The sequence below is a fragment of the Pezoporus wallicus genome, unplaced genomic scaffold (genome assembly GCF_028554395.1).
Source record: "Pezoporus wallicus isolate ANWC-B61680 ecotype Strahan unplaced genomic scaffold, APGP_CSIRO_Pwel_v1 contig_7876, whole genome shotgun sequence".
NCBI lineage: Eukaryota > Metazoa > Chordata > Aves > Psittaciformes > Psittacidae > Pezoporus > Pezoporus wallicus.
In genome coordinates, this window is record NW_026641435.1 from 449,876 (window position 1) to 464,353 (window position 14,478).

General features: G+C 52.6%; 1 protein-coding gene across 3 annotated transcripts in view; it reads right to left on the minus strand.

The window, feature by feature from the left end:
• Positions 1-14,478, minus strand: part of NTN1 (netrin 1) — a 96,462-nt gene that overhangs the window by 17,648 nt on the left and 64,336 nt on the right. For 2 of the 3 annotated variants that reach the window (XM_057423973.1, XM_057423971.1), the window contains 2 exons: positions 11,312-11,461; positions 8,157-8,210 (listed from right to left, as the gene is read on the minus strand). In XM_057423973.1, the coding sequence (XP_057279956.1) occupies positions 8,157-8,210; positions 11,312-11,461 (204 nt within the window). The remainder of the gene's footprint in view (positions 1-8,156; positions 8,211-11,311; positions 11,462-14,478) is intronic. The other variant, XM_057423972.1, reaches the window with a different exon arrangement.

A 14,478-nucleotide genomic window follows, 5' to 3' on the forward strand; every position in this document is an offset into this window, starting at 1 on the left:
TGGGAAGCCCCTCACCCCTATTGTGCTCACAGCCATTTACTGTGGGTCACCATGAGAAACCTCTTTTCAGGAGGAAGCTGGATGCTTCAACCAATCAATCAGTCAATCAATCACGCAGTCAATCCATCACCTTGCTTACAGCCTGAGACAAGTGAGAGAATACCCATGCAGGGATGAATTAATTACTCATTGGGATGGGTACAAAGCTGGAGACCTCCAGACTGATCCCAGACTTACACCAGGGTGACTGAAAAGAGAATTTTGCCTCCTACTTGTACCACAGGCTGCTGTACAGAGCTTTCTTCCCAGCCTGTGGGATGCTCCCAGCTCTCTGCAGAGCTTGTGCTCCCTCTTACTGCTTCCTTGGAGTGAAGAGCTGTGATTTTTCTCTCTACCAGTGCAAAGTCCCACCCTGGCCATACCCCACCCCTGGCTCTGGGAGCATCCTCCCCAAGACAGAGCCTGGCAGCTCCTCCTTGGCCTAGCCAGCGACTGGGAGCCTTTGTGCCAAGTCCTGCTCCGGGCTCCAGCTTTGCACTGCTGATCCCCTGCAGATGTGCCAGTGCTAACAGTGTACCCACACCTGCACATGCTCCTCTCCAAACCCAAAGAAAAACTAAGGCTAGCTGGTAGTCTGCATGCAGTTCTGCAAAGTTAAGACCGTGATCTCCTTTGTTGGTCTGGAAACAAATCTAGTTTGAAATCTGACACCTCCTCAAGCTTTTGCTTCTCAATCCATTATGTTAATACGATGTCTTTCGATAGTCCCTTCCATGTTAAATTTGCAAGGTGCTATGTAAGTTGGTTTTTTGGTCTATTTTTTCCAGTTTGCCTCTGATAAAGGAGGTGCCCCCAAGAACCAGCCTCCCACAGGAGCCTGCTCCATGGAGAGCATTGCTTTCTCCATCAGGCAGGAGGCAGTGCAGGTTCCTTGGGAGAACAGCGCTGGGCTGGGTCAACCACCCTGGTGTGGAGACTGGAGGAGGTTGGGAGGCTGTGCTGCACCCAGCCAGCCCAGCCTGGGCACAGACCTGCTTGGCACTGTCTATCTGGGATTTTGGAGGGTTGCAATGTTCAATGCACGTTGGCAGGGTTGGTGGAAGGCCACCTCTGAGATAAAACCATGGCACAAGGGAGAGACTCCAACCCAGCCATCACCCCATGGGCGCCCATGGCTGTGGGAGGCAGGGGAGATGGTGTTTCAAGGGGCATTTCCCCGGCCCCCCTGACACAGCCCCCAAGGCTATGTTGGTGAGGTGCCATGGGAAAGTGCCACCATCCAAACGCAACAACTGTGGTGCAGCCTGGGCACAGAGCTGCCGCCTTCCGTCCCGGCCTGCTCAGTGCTCTGTGAAGGAGGGAAAATGGGAAATTCAGCATGGTGCAGGATTTACTTCCTCCAGCCCTCTGAGAGCTCACCCAAGAGCTGTGCTCACATGCCCGTGCCAGGCACCGGCTGATGAGCCAGCTCCTCTCTGGCCAAGCCGACAGCACCCATTGCATTTCCCTCTGTGGGAATGACACTGGGGAGAGCTTTGAGGCTGACTTCACCTGGGGATGGAGCTGGTTCAGCACGTTAGATAAGAATTGGGGAAGGGGCTGGGGAGCGGCAGTTTGGCCCCATGTCCCATCGTGACCGGAGGTGCTGCGTGATGCCAGTGGCCTGTCCCTACACTGTCATTTTCCAAGCAAGCCTCGCACCCCTTGCAGATGTTGTGGAGGCAGCTGGAGGCTCACATGGCATTGACTCCTTGCTTCCAGCTGCTGCAGCTCATTAAAAGGAGCTACGGTACATTTAATCCTTTCCTAATGTCACTTTTCCCTTGAAGCTGTTGCTGCAATGATGTTCACAGTGTTTATGTGACCGTGAGCAGGGGGGACAGTGGTCCACAACCTCTACTTGGCAGTGGAACTGTTAGGCCAAAAAGGTCGTGTTCTCATAGGGGTGCGTAGGTACAAGCTGGCTGCGAGGCTGGAAATAAGGAGGTAGCTTCCCACTGCCCAAACTGTGAAATTCAATCACAGCCTCTGTACCTGCAGTGGGAGAAAGTGATTTAACTCATCTTCTAACAGTCCCTGGGGAGGTTTTGCTGGGGTGATGGAGTGCTGGTGGCAGCAGGCCTGAGGGACCCCTTTTCCTCCATCTCCATCTCCAAAGTCAGCTTTGAGCCTGTGACCACCCTCTGAAATCTGCATTTTGTCCTTCTGCTGTGGGACGAACAAGCCTTGCTCCTGCTGCTCACCTCGCCGACTGCCCTGGGGGTGATGGCTTGTACCTGGGAGCAGGGTGCACGCAAGTACAAGGCATCACCTTGATTCACCTAGGCATGGGCAGGCAAAAAAGTGAAGCTTTCAACCTCCAGATGAGAGAAAATCAACCCTTTTTTAGGGAGGGGCTACTCTGACTACCAGTAAATGGTGCTGCAGCAGGAGTACCAGCTCATCAGAGGCCAGTTTTCCCCATTCCTGGGTCTTGGTGGATGGATTTTGGCTAAAATTTGGAAATTTCCCCCCAGAGCCTCTAAGTAGTGAAAAGCCACCTGCAGCCTGGGAAGGATGCATAATCTCAAGCTCTGCCATGGGAGAGGATGGAAGGACATCGGGGGGACCCAAAAGAGGTCCAGAGAGCATCACAGAGGTCGCAGGAGGAGGTCTGTGTAGGGTATGACTGTACAGGTACATGTGGTGCACAGGAATGGAGTGGGTGGCATGAGGACAGTGCCTTGACCCAAAAGCTCCCAAGGATGTGGTGGGGTTTGAGCGGGTGGAGAGTTCAAGGGAATGTTTACTGCTGTTTCCTACAGAGTTTCTATTTTCCCAGACTGAAGCCCTAACCTTTGTGTGTGTTTTTTCTAAGCAGACACGGGAGCAGGAAGGGCTTCGGCTGCACACGTGGGGTTGGGGATGGGTTTTGGTTGGGGTTTTGCTTTTTATTTCCTTGAGACTATTCCAGATTGTTCCAGAGCAGAGCCCGGAGACCTGACTGCCCATCTCCCTTTAGGAAGGTGTTAATCATCCTCGCCTACCACTGCATGCACCCACCTCCCCACCCCTGCTCTGCCTCTGCACTCTGCAAGCCGCAGCCAAGCCGCTTCAGGTCCATGCACATCCAGGCATTGCTAAGAGAGGGGGGTTCCCCTTTTCTGCAGTTATATCCAGCCTCTTCCTCCCCAGCCAGGATCAAAAGGGCTCAGCAACACCTTGAGCCCAAATGACTTCTGGAAAATCCAGATCTGGTTTTGAAACTGCAGAGATGGATTTCCAGGGGAAAACCACACAAAACTGCATCAGTCCAATCACCTGGTTTCATTTAAGCCCACGAGCTGAAATCATCCACCTAAGATAATCATTTCCAAGCCGATCTGGATTCAGTTCAGATAAGACAACAACTGACTGGCAGTTAGGAAACCTTTCCCCCCCCCCCCCCCTTACTTTTTTTTGTCCTTTCACTTTGGCTCCTTCTGCATCTCTGAATAGGACCAGAAAATGATGGGGTGGTAGCAAGAGCTTTTCTCGCCTGGCCACAAAAATAAGAAGCACCCCATCCTGATCCTCCAATCTCCTGGCATGGGCGAGCGTGAATGTATTTCATCTAAACAATTCAGCTTTGGACCATTTCCCCAGAATTGGTTTGGACCTCTGAGAGCTGAGCAGAGCCAGGCAGGACCCCCCACGCCAAAGCTGACATTGTTCCACCCCTTGTATCAAGGCCAGCTCTGTCCTGTGCTCTTCTGAGAGATACCCCTCATTGACTTGGAGTGGTGATTGGTGATTGCTAACTCGGCTCTTGGAGAGGAAAGCACTTCCTCTTCTGCATTGCTATGAGCAAAGGAAATAAAGCAGCATCTCTCCCAGAAATGGCTGCACCTCCATCTCTTGAACCCTTTTGCTCCCATACTCTGGGAGTTCTGCCTCCCAGACATGCTGATTTAAGGATTTATCAAGAAAATACCATGAATTTCAGCAAGATGCTTCAGGGTGGTGGTGGGGATGAGCAAGGCCAGAAACCAAGACTGCCTAATGCTCCCCACTGAGAGGAAAGGCTGAAATATGGAGGGTTCAAGCTCCCTGGACAAAATGGTACTTAAAAAGTCCAATAAAAATCACTGTAAGAAGAATTACGATCGGATGCTGGGCCCATCAGATTGCTCAACTTGGCTCGGCCTCCACTGGGCTTTCACATGGAGGCAGCATGAGCAGCTCCTGGCGAGATGGATTGCTCCCTGGTCGCTCCTTTGGGCAGGGATCAGGGAGATGCAGCCCTCCAGCAACATGGGGATCCATGACGCTGTCAAGTCATGGCTCGCAGGCTGTCAGGACACCCGACTCGCTCCCAGCCCACAGATAACCCTCCCCCAGCACCCAGCAAGAGGTTCCTTCGCTGAAGGGAGGTCTCTAACCCTGCTGAAATGTTCTCAGCTGCCGGCCTTATGCAGACTTGGTTGGGCTTGAGCAGATCCCTAAATAACCCTTCTCTCCACAACAACGATGCAGAGCTACGGGCCTTGCTCCTTCCCCAGTGGGGTTGTTCGCTGGCAGGATCGGGGGGGGCTTGGGACTGGGGGCTGCAACCATGCCAGCAGCACCAGCGTGAGATGTCCCCTTTGTAGCAAGGCTGGAAAGTGTTGCAGACACCTATCCAAAGCTTTGGTCAAAGGTGAAGGGCACCTCCGATCCCTACAGCCATCCCTCTTGGCCCTCACCCAGGGGGGTGCATGGGATGCAGGGAGCACCAAGCTCTCCCCACCTGCTGCAGGGACCTGCTCTTACCAAAGTGTCCACGTTCTGTGCCTGCAATAGGCTGTGCATCCCCTCGTCCTGCTCAAGGGTCCTCTTGCTGCAGGCTCTGTGCTTTTGCCTTGCTCTCCCTGGCTGCGGGGGGACCAGCCCCCTCACCGGCGCACCCAGCACAGTGCCTGGCACCGGGCTGGCGGCCGTGACTCACAGCCCAGGGCTGCTGCGGGTCACACTGCCACAGCGCATCAGCTCAGGGCAGACACTGATGAGGGCTGTGGCCAATCGAGGTGGCACAAGGAATGTGGGGAGGCCGAATGCAGCTGCCCCAGTTGGCATCTGCCCAGAACAGTGAGGAGAGGTCACAGAAAGGAGCAGTTTGTGCAGCTGTGTTGGTACCCACATGGAGCACACGAGTGGGAGATGTGTCACCCTCAAACCCGTCCTCTCCCATGGGCACAGCAGGGCTGGGGGCAGCTCTTTCCTCTCGAGGCAGAATGTTGGCTGATAGATGTGGATAAATGGTGCTTCCTCCAAGACCTTGCTTGCAAGCAGCCCCTCTCGTGGTCACTCTCTGGAAAGGTGCAGGAGGATATGGAAACTGGCATGGAAAGACTGAATAATAGAGAATGTCCTCAGAAAGGCCTCTTTGGACTCATGAAAAGCAGCATGGCCAGATAAATGAGCTCCTAACAGCAACAAAAAGACATTGAGAAATCCCTGTGGCCAGTTCAAATTTGGGGACACTGCTCAAGCGTCACCACTTGCCACTGGCTGGCTTAACAGGGCAGGCTGCATGCAAAAGTGACCTGAGGGATGGGCAAAGCAATCTTTCAGTCATTAAGAAATGCATCCCATGCCATGCAACCTCATTTCAGGCAGGGGAGGGGGAGCCCTTAGGAAAGGGCTGGGGCAGCTACACTGGGAGGGATGTACTCTGGTCCCTGGAAGGAAGGAGCCCAAGGTAAGGAAACTCCACCAAGGACGAGGTTCTGGCTGGGAGGTCCCTGGTGTGAGTGTCGGGGCTGCTTCCACTCCCTGCGTCAGTGAAGGTGCAAGCATGGAGGTGCTACAGCTCCACACACAGGTCTTCACCTCAGGAGCCAAGCTCCTTGCAGAAAGGGATGTAAGAAGACATCTCTGCATCTCCTCAGCTGCCAAACGTCCACATTCATTGACAGAGACTGGCATTGTGGTCTGCTCTGCCACCCCTGCGGCAGGCTGGGAACAGAGTGGGCCTGGGAGGCTGTGGCAGGAGGAACAGAAGGATCCTGGTGTGGAGCACAAAACCTCAGTGTTCCCAGGCCATGAGACAGAATGTTTAGTCTGCAAGTCCCTGCTGAATAGCAGGGGCCCAGGAGAAATGTGGTGAGCAGCCCATGAGAAATCTGCATCCAGCACGTTGAGGTGGCACTGCTGGGATGCACCTACATTGCCCCAAAGTGCAGTGTTGGGTGAATGAAGGAGCTGCAGAGGCTGCAGGAGCTGCCAGCTCTCACACTGGTCATGAGAAGACTCGGGGTGTGCCTGCCCATGCCAGGGGCTTGAGTCTGCCATGGGGTCCCTTGCAGACAGGAAAAGATGGGGGGTGGAACAGGAACTCAGGGAAGGAGCTCTCTGGGGAAAAGGAGGTGGTGAGGTTCACTATGGGCTGTAATTGAGCTCCTGAGGAGACGGGCAAGATTTATCCTGATGGAGGTGGGTAAGTGAGGCTCACATTGACAGGAAACAGTGCTGTAAGGAAGACAAGACCTTCCCCTGCTTGGCTTCAGATCATTAGGTGGGACAGTCTCTTTTTCATTGTGATGGACTCACCAAACCACACGCCTCATGTTGGCACCTAATTTATAAGGCAAAGCAGCAAAAGGACTGGTCAACAGCGCCTGAGCTGGCAGCATGGCTGAGGCAGGTTTTTGCTGTGTCTTTATGCTCCTTTCAGCCCTGCATGTCAGCGGAGACGCTTTAGGAAGCACACACAAAGCAATAGGCACAAACCCAAGGCTGCAGTTTGGTTTTTGCTCATACCAGCCTAAGACAAGACCCTGAAACAAGAGTTGCTGCTACTGTGTTTACGAGCAGCAGAACTTGTCCTGGGTATCAGTCCTATAGAAAACCCTGGGCTTTGCTTTCCCATGACACTGAGGACTGAAGACCTCTGTCCTTTTGCTCCCTGGGCTTCCCATCTCTGGAAGAGCTCCTGAGCATACAGCAACAGGCACAGCCTGCATGAAAAGCCCTGCCACAGGACAAGCCTTGGCTCAGAGTTCAAGTCAAGGTGATGTCCATCACTTTTAGTACAAAATCCTTAATTTATGACCCCAGCTGCACTGGTGGGACAAAAGTAAACATCCTTTACACCCCGTGTCCTTCACAGCCCCAACGCTGCTCAAATAGCCTCAGAATCCACCGCAGTGGGACGAGGTGAGTAACCCTTTCCCAAGGCCTCTGGCTCCTGCCATCACCCCCTGCTCAGACCAATCTGACCGGAGGGAACTGGGGACAGGATAGTCCCCAGTGACGCGGTGGGGCAGGAGTCAGCCCCTCTAGGGGTGTAAATAAGGAGGGGATGATGGTGGGGTGTTGGTGCAGTTGTGGTGGTGGAGATGGGGTATATGAAGAAACGTGTTGAGCCCAGTTGCATGGGTAGTATTTGATGCAAGGAGAAGGGAGGGGAACAGGAGGGTACATACGCTGTGGTATGACAAAGCTTTCTCAGGACTATCCTCTGTATTGCAGCTTGCATATATGCAGTGATCCAGGTCCATCAGGGCTGTGCTGCTGTCCCCAGGCTTCAGGACCTCCTGCTCCAATCTAAGAGGCTCCAAGCTCCTCCTGCTCTTACAGTCACTGGCCTTGAGACACTTTTGAGCACAACTGGCCCCAACAATGCCACTAAGCACAGTGTGTCCCACACCAAGAACACACAAAGGCAGACATGAGATACATTGCTATAGCATACACAAATCACACCAGCACCTAAGGTTGCTTAACACAAGAAATAACAGGCAAATGAAGGCAATGCTTCCATGTAGCAGCAAGCAGTGCTTAGGTGTTTTGTTCTCTCTCGGAGGATTTTTGTTTCTCCAGTCCTCCTCCACCAGGACTCAGTGAAACTGATAGCCTCTTGAGAAGGTAACCCTTAAACTTCAACAATCAACCAGTGGTGGTCTTGAGTCCTTACCTCTTTCCCATCAAACATTGCTTCCACATTGAGTAATAGATACAGCTCCTCTGGGAAAACTTTTCTGCATTTCTCTAAGCTCCCATGTGTTCCTAGAAACACCCATCTCCCAGGATGCTGAACACGCCTTTCAAACACTTGGGCATTTAGGGCATAAAAGGAACCTGCAATTTCATCTCAGGCAGATGATGGCTCAAAAGACATTTACCATGGAGATGCTTTAAAAGAACAGACAACATACCTGCAGGCTCCTCTGTGCTGCTGGTGGCCGTGGTGGGGGGAGCGGCGGGGATTTCTGCGCAGGACAGCGAGAAGCAGATGGGAAAGGAGAGGAGATAAAAGTAGGAGGTATTATTCCAGATCCCAGAGAGCCTGGCCCCTGCACACACCTCATTTTCCCTTCCCAACCATGGGAGGTGTTTCCCAACTATGTCCTCTAACAATGAGCTTTGCAAGAGCCCCAGAAAGCAGCAACCAGGCCTGTATCTACTGCGGAACTGGGCCTCAAAAAGGGTGTAGGAAAACCAAAACTTTTAGCTTTGGCTGCAAATAAGAGAAGATTGAGCCAGCCAGAGAACTGATATGGTCCCAGACACAACCTGCTGCAAGTGCTAGGTCCCAGTGTGCAGCCCAGGGTAAAGGATGCTCTTGCAGGGGCTTGGAGGGTGCAGGGTGCCCAGCGCCAGCAGACAGTGGAGCACTGCTGCCTTTCCTTGTCCCTGGGTTGTCCCTTCCAGCTGCTGTTTCCATCCATGCCTGAGGCAGTGCTACCCCTCCTCTTGCGTGAGGTATCATGCAGGTAAAGCATGCATCTATATGCTGTGATATGAGCGCTATTTAAAGGAAACAGAAACATATCTGGTGCCAATGCAATGGTCCCTGGCTTTGATTTGGGGCTGGCTTTGCATAGCTGAAACCATATAATGTTCTGGATATTCATGCCCAAGTCTGACTGTGTTTGTTGATGCTAAAAACGATGGACTGCAGATGGAGTACATTATATGGTCCGAACTTTGGCAAGATGATCTCCTTTCCCCAGTGCACATACACAGATCTCATTACCGACATCTTTTGTGCATTTAGGGCACAGTGATGCAATTTCTGTGCATCCCTGGGAATCCTGGCCGGGGAACACACCACCAGACCATTTGGAAAGTGGAATTTCAGCATGATCTGGGGGTTGGCATCAGTCTTTTTCTGCTTTTGCTCTCAGGAACCTGCCTGGCCATAGAGGCAGGGATTGCTGGGGTCTGTCTGAATTGCAATGATGGCAGCTCACAGGGATGCAGCCCAGTTAGCATTAGATTACTTTTTGTGCTGTTCAGCCCTCATACAATTTAACACAGGCCCAAACCCATGTGAAACACATAGTGCATAGTCAGGCAGTACATGAACAGCCAGCACAGCCATCCCGGAGCTGGCATCTGGATGAGTGCTCATGCTTGCTGGTGTGGGCTGCAGTACAGACAGACCCCACTGGTACCTGTGGGTACCAGTGATTGTATGTGTGTACCAGTGATGAGGTGATTGTTGCATGACTATTAGTCTTTGGGACAAGGAAGATGGAAACAATGGTAAATCAGAGAGTAACTGCTCTTGCAGAGAAGGTGAACAGCCCCTTGCTAGCTGCAGCGTACATGCACCCTCCCAGTGCCAGACAGGAGAGCAGTGTGGGAACGGATGGAGGGCAAGTGCCCTCTACTAAGCATGTACAAAATGTCTGTGAAGTGCACCCCTCACCACAGGATGCACTGTCTGATATTTCTCAAGGATGAAAACGTACTGGTTGGGTTTTTCTAGGATGGAAGAATTGTGAGTTGCTCATATCCTCACTTTAACTGCTTTAGCATTGTATGTGAAGATCAAACTCTCAACAACTGCACAACGGCTTCATAGCCAGGCCAGAGTGTTGCTTGAAACACATCTGAACACAAGTTTTGGCCCCTCAGAAAGGACATTTTGCAGAGACACAGCAGTCAGGGGCTCTTGCGGGTGCCAGGCTGGTGGCCAGGTTGAAGGGCCAGGGCAGGGCAGCCCTGCCAGGCTCACACCACATCCTGGTGTGAGCATCCTGGAGCGCAGGCTGTGTGAGCACAGCCCAGCTCCAAACGCCTGCTCGGACTGTGTTGAAATTCTGTGTCTGTCTTTATTTAGTGTGATGAATCCCAAGGGAGGTGATGCAAGGAACAATTTACTCTCTGATTTGCCATGGCTCTGGGGAATGATTAATGATAAACCTTTGCGCATACTTGCTGCAAAGCATGCTGAAACCGTGACTGCAGCATCTTGGGGAAACAAGCATCTGGTTTGAGCTCTTGCTGTCCCATTGCAACACAGGGAAGAATGACTCTCTAGTGACCGAAAGCCACCCTGGAATGTATGTTTTCTTCAGCAGGAGAAGGTGGAGAAAGGGTATCTGCCCCATAGCTTGGCAATGGCCAACCCAAGAGGCAGATGCTGTGAGGGGACAGCACAGGAGCAGACTGTGGGCTCCCAACAAAGACTTGATTCTTTCAACGTTCACTTTTCTTTTCCCACTGGGCCTTCTTGCCCCCTTTAGCAGCGGGGAGTCAGTCTCGAGGGGAGCAGCTCCTCCTTCCCAGCCCATCCCAGGCACTGTAATTCCAGTGCTTTGTTTCGTTAGGGCAGGTGATGTCTCACATGAGGTGCATGAGGTACTGAATGATCCAACAACAGCAAAGCCAACAGGCAGCAGAAAGGAGCACTGGGCTGAAGCACACCTTGTCCCAGCAGTGAGTGCTCAGAGGGACTGGGTGGGGATGTGAATGTCTGCAGAACAGGTGCTGCAACAGAGTTTGGGAGCTGTACCTGGTGCTTGATTCTGTTGTTGTGAGAGCAGAGGATGACAGTGACCTTGGGAAGCCAAATTAAAAAGCAAACCCAAGAAAGCAAACAGTAAACCAGTCTATGTTTCTGGGTGGGTTGTGTGAGTGTAAGATCCCCTTTAGCAATCCAGGTGCTGTTGGCTGTGTTACTGTGATGGCAGCTCCAGAAAACCAGCAGTTCCTCTGATTTGAGCTCTGTACCAGTGCAGCACACAGCCTGATTTTGGACTTGCAGTGATCTCCCTGATGTGGTACCCCAAAGCAAATGTGCTCTCTCTATGAAGCAAAATCAGATTAGTGGCAAATTTGGCTGTAGATTCCCTTACACAACCCACCCAGAAGGTGGAAGGTGGAAGCTAGGGGTGAACTTTGGATGATATGCCCTAAGGGCAGTAGAGCTGGTCAGGGGTCACAGGCCCGTCATCCCCTGAGCACTGCCTGTTGGCACAGATGTGTGGGTTAGTAGCCGCCCAGCCCGGGCAGTGGCTCCTGTGGATATATGCAGGTTAATATCTCTAATCTACAGACATGGAAAGAGCAATCCACCTACTTATGCAGGGGGCAATGGGAGACCGGCTTTGCTGGTAGCCTTTGGCGCATCGATTGCACGTGATGCCGGTGACACCGTCTTTACAGGGACATTGGCCTGTGGTTTGGTTACAGGTTTGGCCGGCGGCACCCACGGGATGGCAATCGCACTCTGTGGGGGGAACACACAACAAGATGGTCAGGGAGGAAGAGCACGAGTGCCGGTGGTGTTGGAGGGAATGGGGCTGCCGCAGCGCTCCTGGCACGGCTTCACCTTCTCCTCAGTGGTGCAGAGCTCCAGCAAGTGTCCGGTCCAGCCGGGACTGCACCGACCTGAAACAGAGGCGGCGTTTGGCAGAGGGGTGTGCGCGGTCATCGCTTGGTGCGGAGGGGCAGCACCAGAGATGGGGCAGCTGAGCAGCAGCTGGTCCCACTGCAAAGACGGAACCAGAGCCAAGACATCCTTCCCAGGGAATGAGGGCAATTGCCAGGGAGGCAGCATGGCGTGGACCTGCTCCAGGACCCCCACCCCTGCACACGGCAGCGGCCATGTCCCACGGGTGCTGTGATCAACAGTGTGCGGGACTTGAGGAGGAGGGGAGCAGGCAAGGCTTGTGGAGCCACAGCACCCACTGCCCACACCCCAGCCAGCTTCAAACTCCCTTGGGGTCCCTGGAGCTATGGCGGGGCTGTAAGGAAGAGGTACAAAATCAAGGAGCATTTCATCACCCCTCCACACAGGAGACCTCAGGCAGAAAACAACTGCTTTTAGAGATGTTGGGAATTCATTTCACGTGCGCTGCAGAAAAAAAACCACAAAACCACCCTCCTTTCAGTGCTGTTGCTTGAGCCCTTCCCCGCTGAGCAGCATCCCTGGCAGCTGGCACTGTGGGCACAGGAAGGAAATGCCCTTGTGGGATGCAGGCAAGCTGGAGGACCTGCTGTTCCTGGCCAGATGGATGGAGGCTTGACAGCAGAGCTGGGCAGATGTGAAGGGTTTGGCAGAGGATGTAAATACTGCACTTGAAAACATTCACCATCTCATTTCCCACAGTGGGACTTACTGGCGCAGCTGTTTGTTACAGGGGAAAAAAAGAAGCTAAAAAACCCCATCAGGGCTTGTTATCATCACTGCTCCAAAAGGATTATGGCCTTGCACATTTGTTAACAGCCCTGATTTCTAAGAGCTGCAAGCACCATGCCAGACTGTGGTCTGCCCCTGCTGAGCGGTGGCAGGGAAAGGCAGGAAAGCTTTCCTTTTCTTGTGCAGCATCCTCGGGAATGAGCCAGCCAGAACCCTGCCGGGGGAGCACTGCTCCTGCTCTCCTCCTGCCCCTCAGGGGAGCTCTGATTTGGGGTTTTTGAACACTTCTGATTTGGGGTTTTTGAGTAAAAGTCCTGCTCTTACCCCCTGCCTGGAGCTGGCTCTGGAATCAGGCACTTCAAACCTGTCTGTAGCGGAAAACTTTTCTATCAAACCCAGTTTTGATTGGAAAAGTTTCAACATTGAATCAGTGTGGCTGGTGATGGGCGCAGAGAGCAGAGGATGTTTAGGTGGGAAAGCCTGCACGCTGCAGCCCCAGGGGATGGCTTCAGTATTGCTGGGGGAGAGGAAATAAAAATACCTTACTCAAGAGCCTGAAGAAGGAAGGGGACAGAAAAGGGTTAAAGAAGAGCAGAGAGGCTGGAGTTAACACAAAAATAAGCAAATCAGGGAAGGGTTACACAAGAAGAGGCAAAGGGCAGGAGGATGGGGAGGAACATGCCTCATGTTTCAGGCGTCCCCGCTGGAGCTGCGCTTGCTGTTTTCAGGCATCGCCTGCAAACCCCCATCCTGTGAGTAATCCTCCCCCATGTGAACGGATTGCAGTGACTTCAGTGGGACCACATGCATGAGAGAGGGGGAAGAAAGAGGAGAAAATGGGAAAAAAAAGCCTTTGTGATGAGTAAGATTTACAGAATCAGGCTCTTGGAGGACGGGCTGCAGAGCACAGAGTACTCTTTGGACACCACATAAATAAATAGCAATGCTGCTGCTTCCTTCCCTCATGAGGTAATGCCTCGGCACAGCCTGTCCAAAGCTGCCGTGGTTATTTTTACAGACATATCTGTCTGAGGTTGTCTACTCTCTTCCCAAGCTGGGCTCCTGAAGGGGTCTGCAGCACGGATGTTGGCCACGTCCCCATGGGCATGTGTGATGTGGTCTAAAGCAGACAAGTGGCAGAGGAGCTGGGAATCACTGGCCCTTGGTCCAGGACCTCACCAAGAGAAACCCGTGCTGGAAGACTGCTGTCCTTCCAACACGCCGTGTGCTAAACCCTCTCTGGGTGGAGGGATGTGCTTTCCGACACTGGTCCCCAGCTCTTCACTGCAGCACAGGACTCTGAGAGCCTGGGACAAGTGTTTTGGGCAGCACCACTCCGGCCCCTTCAATGCCTGACCCCATTTTGACTTCTCCATCTTCCAGAAAACTCTCTGAAACAGCAGCAGCTCAGCCCTCCTGGCATGGGTCTCCTGGCATGGGGAGGCAGGAGGGGGTCTAAGCAGTGTCTGTAGATGCACATTTGCGGTCTCTATCCTGGAGGAACTGAACCAGTGCCAGCAATTAGGAACAATTAAAGGCAATTTGTAGTTCCCTGGCCAGTGCAAACACTTGCAGCCAGCAATTACAGGCTCTTCCTTCTCCTTCCCTAGCCATGGGCTGCTGGTGGTTAATGCTGATTTTTCCCGTTCAGTTCAAATTCCTTTGCGTTGTAACCCCAAACTAAGGAAAAACTGCCCTAGAGTCACAAAGGTGGTACAAACACCCCTTTGGCATCCTCACTGCCTTTCTGATAGACACCTTTAGATTCACAAAACGTGTTTTCATGCCTGGACTTCCTGGGTGCAAGTGTTTGTTCATCATTCACTGCGATGCAGAGTATCAGCAGTCCCCTGCACTAAGCAGAGAGGAGACTGTGAGGCAGAGCTGAGAAAAAACCTCACTGACGACCAAAGGAGGGTGCCTGGGCCACCCTTGGAGGTAATAAGGGGGATATCATCTGATTTGTCCTCTGTATCCTCACACTTTCCTTAAATGGATTACCCCATAGAGGACAATGCAATGGTGAAGGAAGTGAGATGTGAGAGGAACAAACAGGAATGATGTTGCAAGAAAGTCTGGTAGTTCACACAGAATCAGGGGGAAGG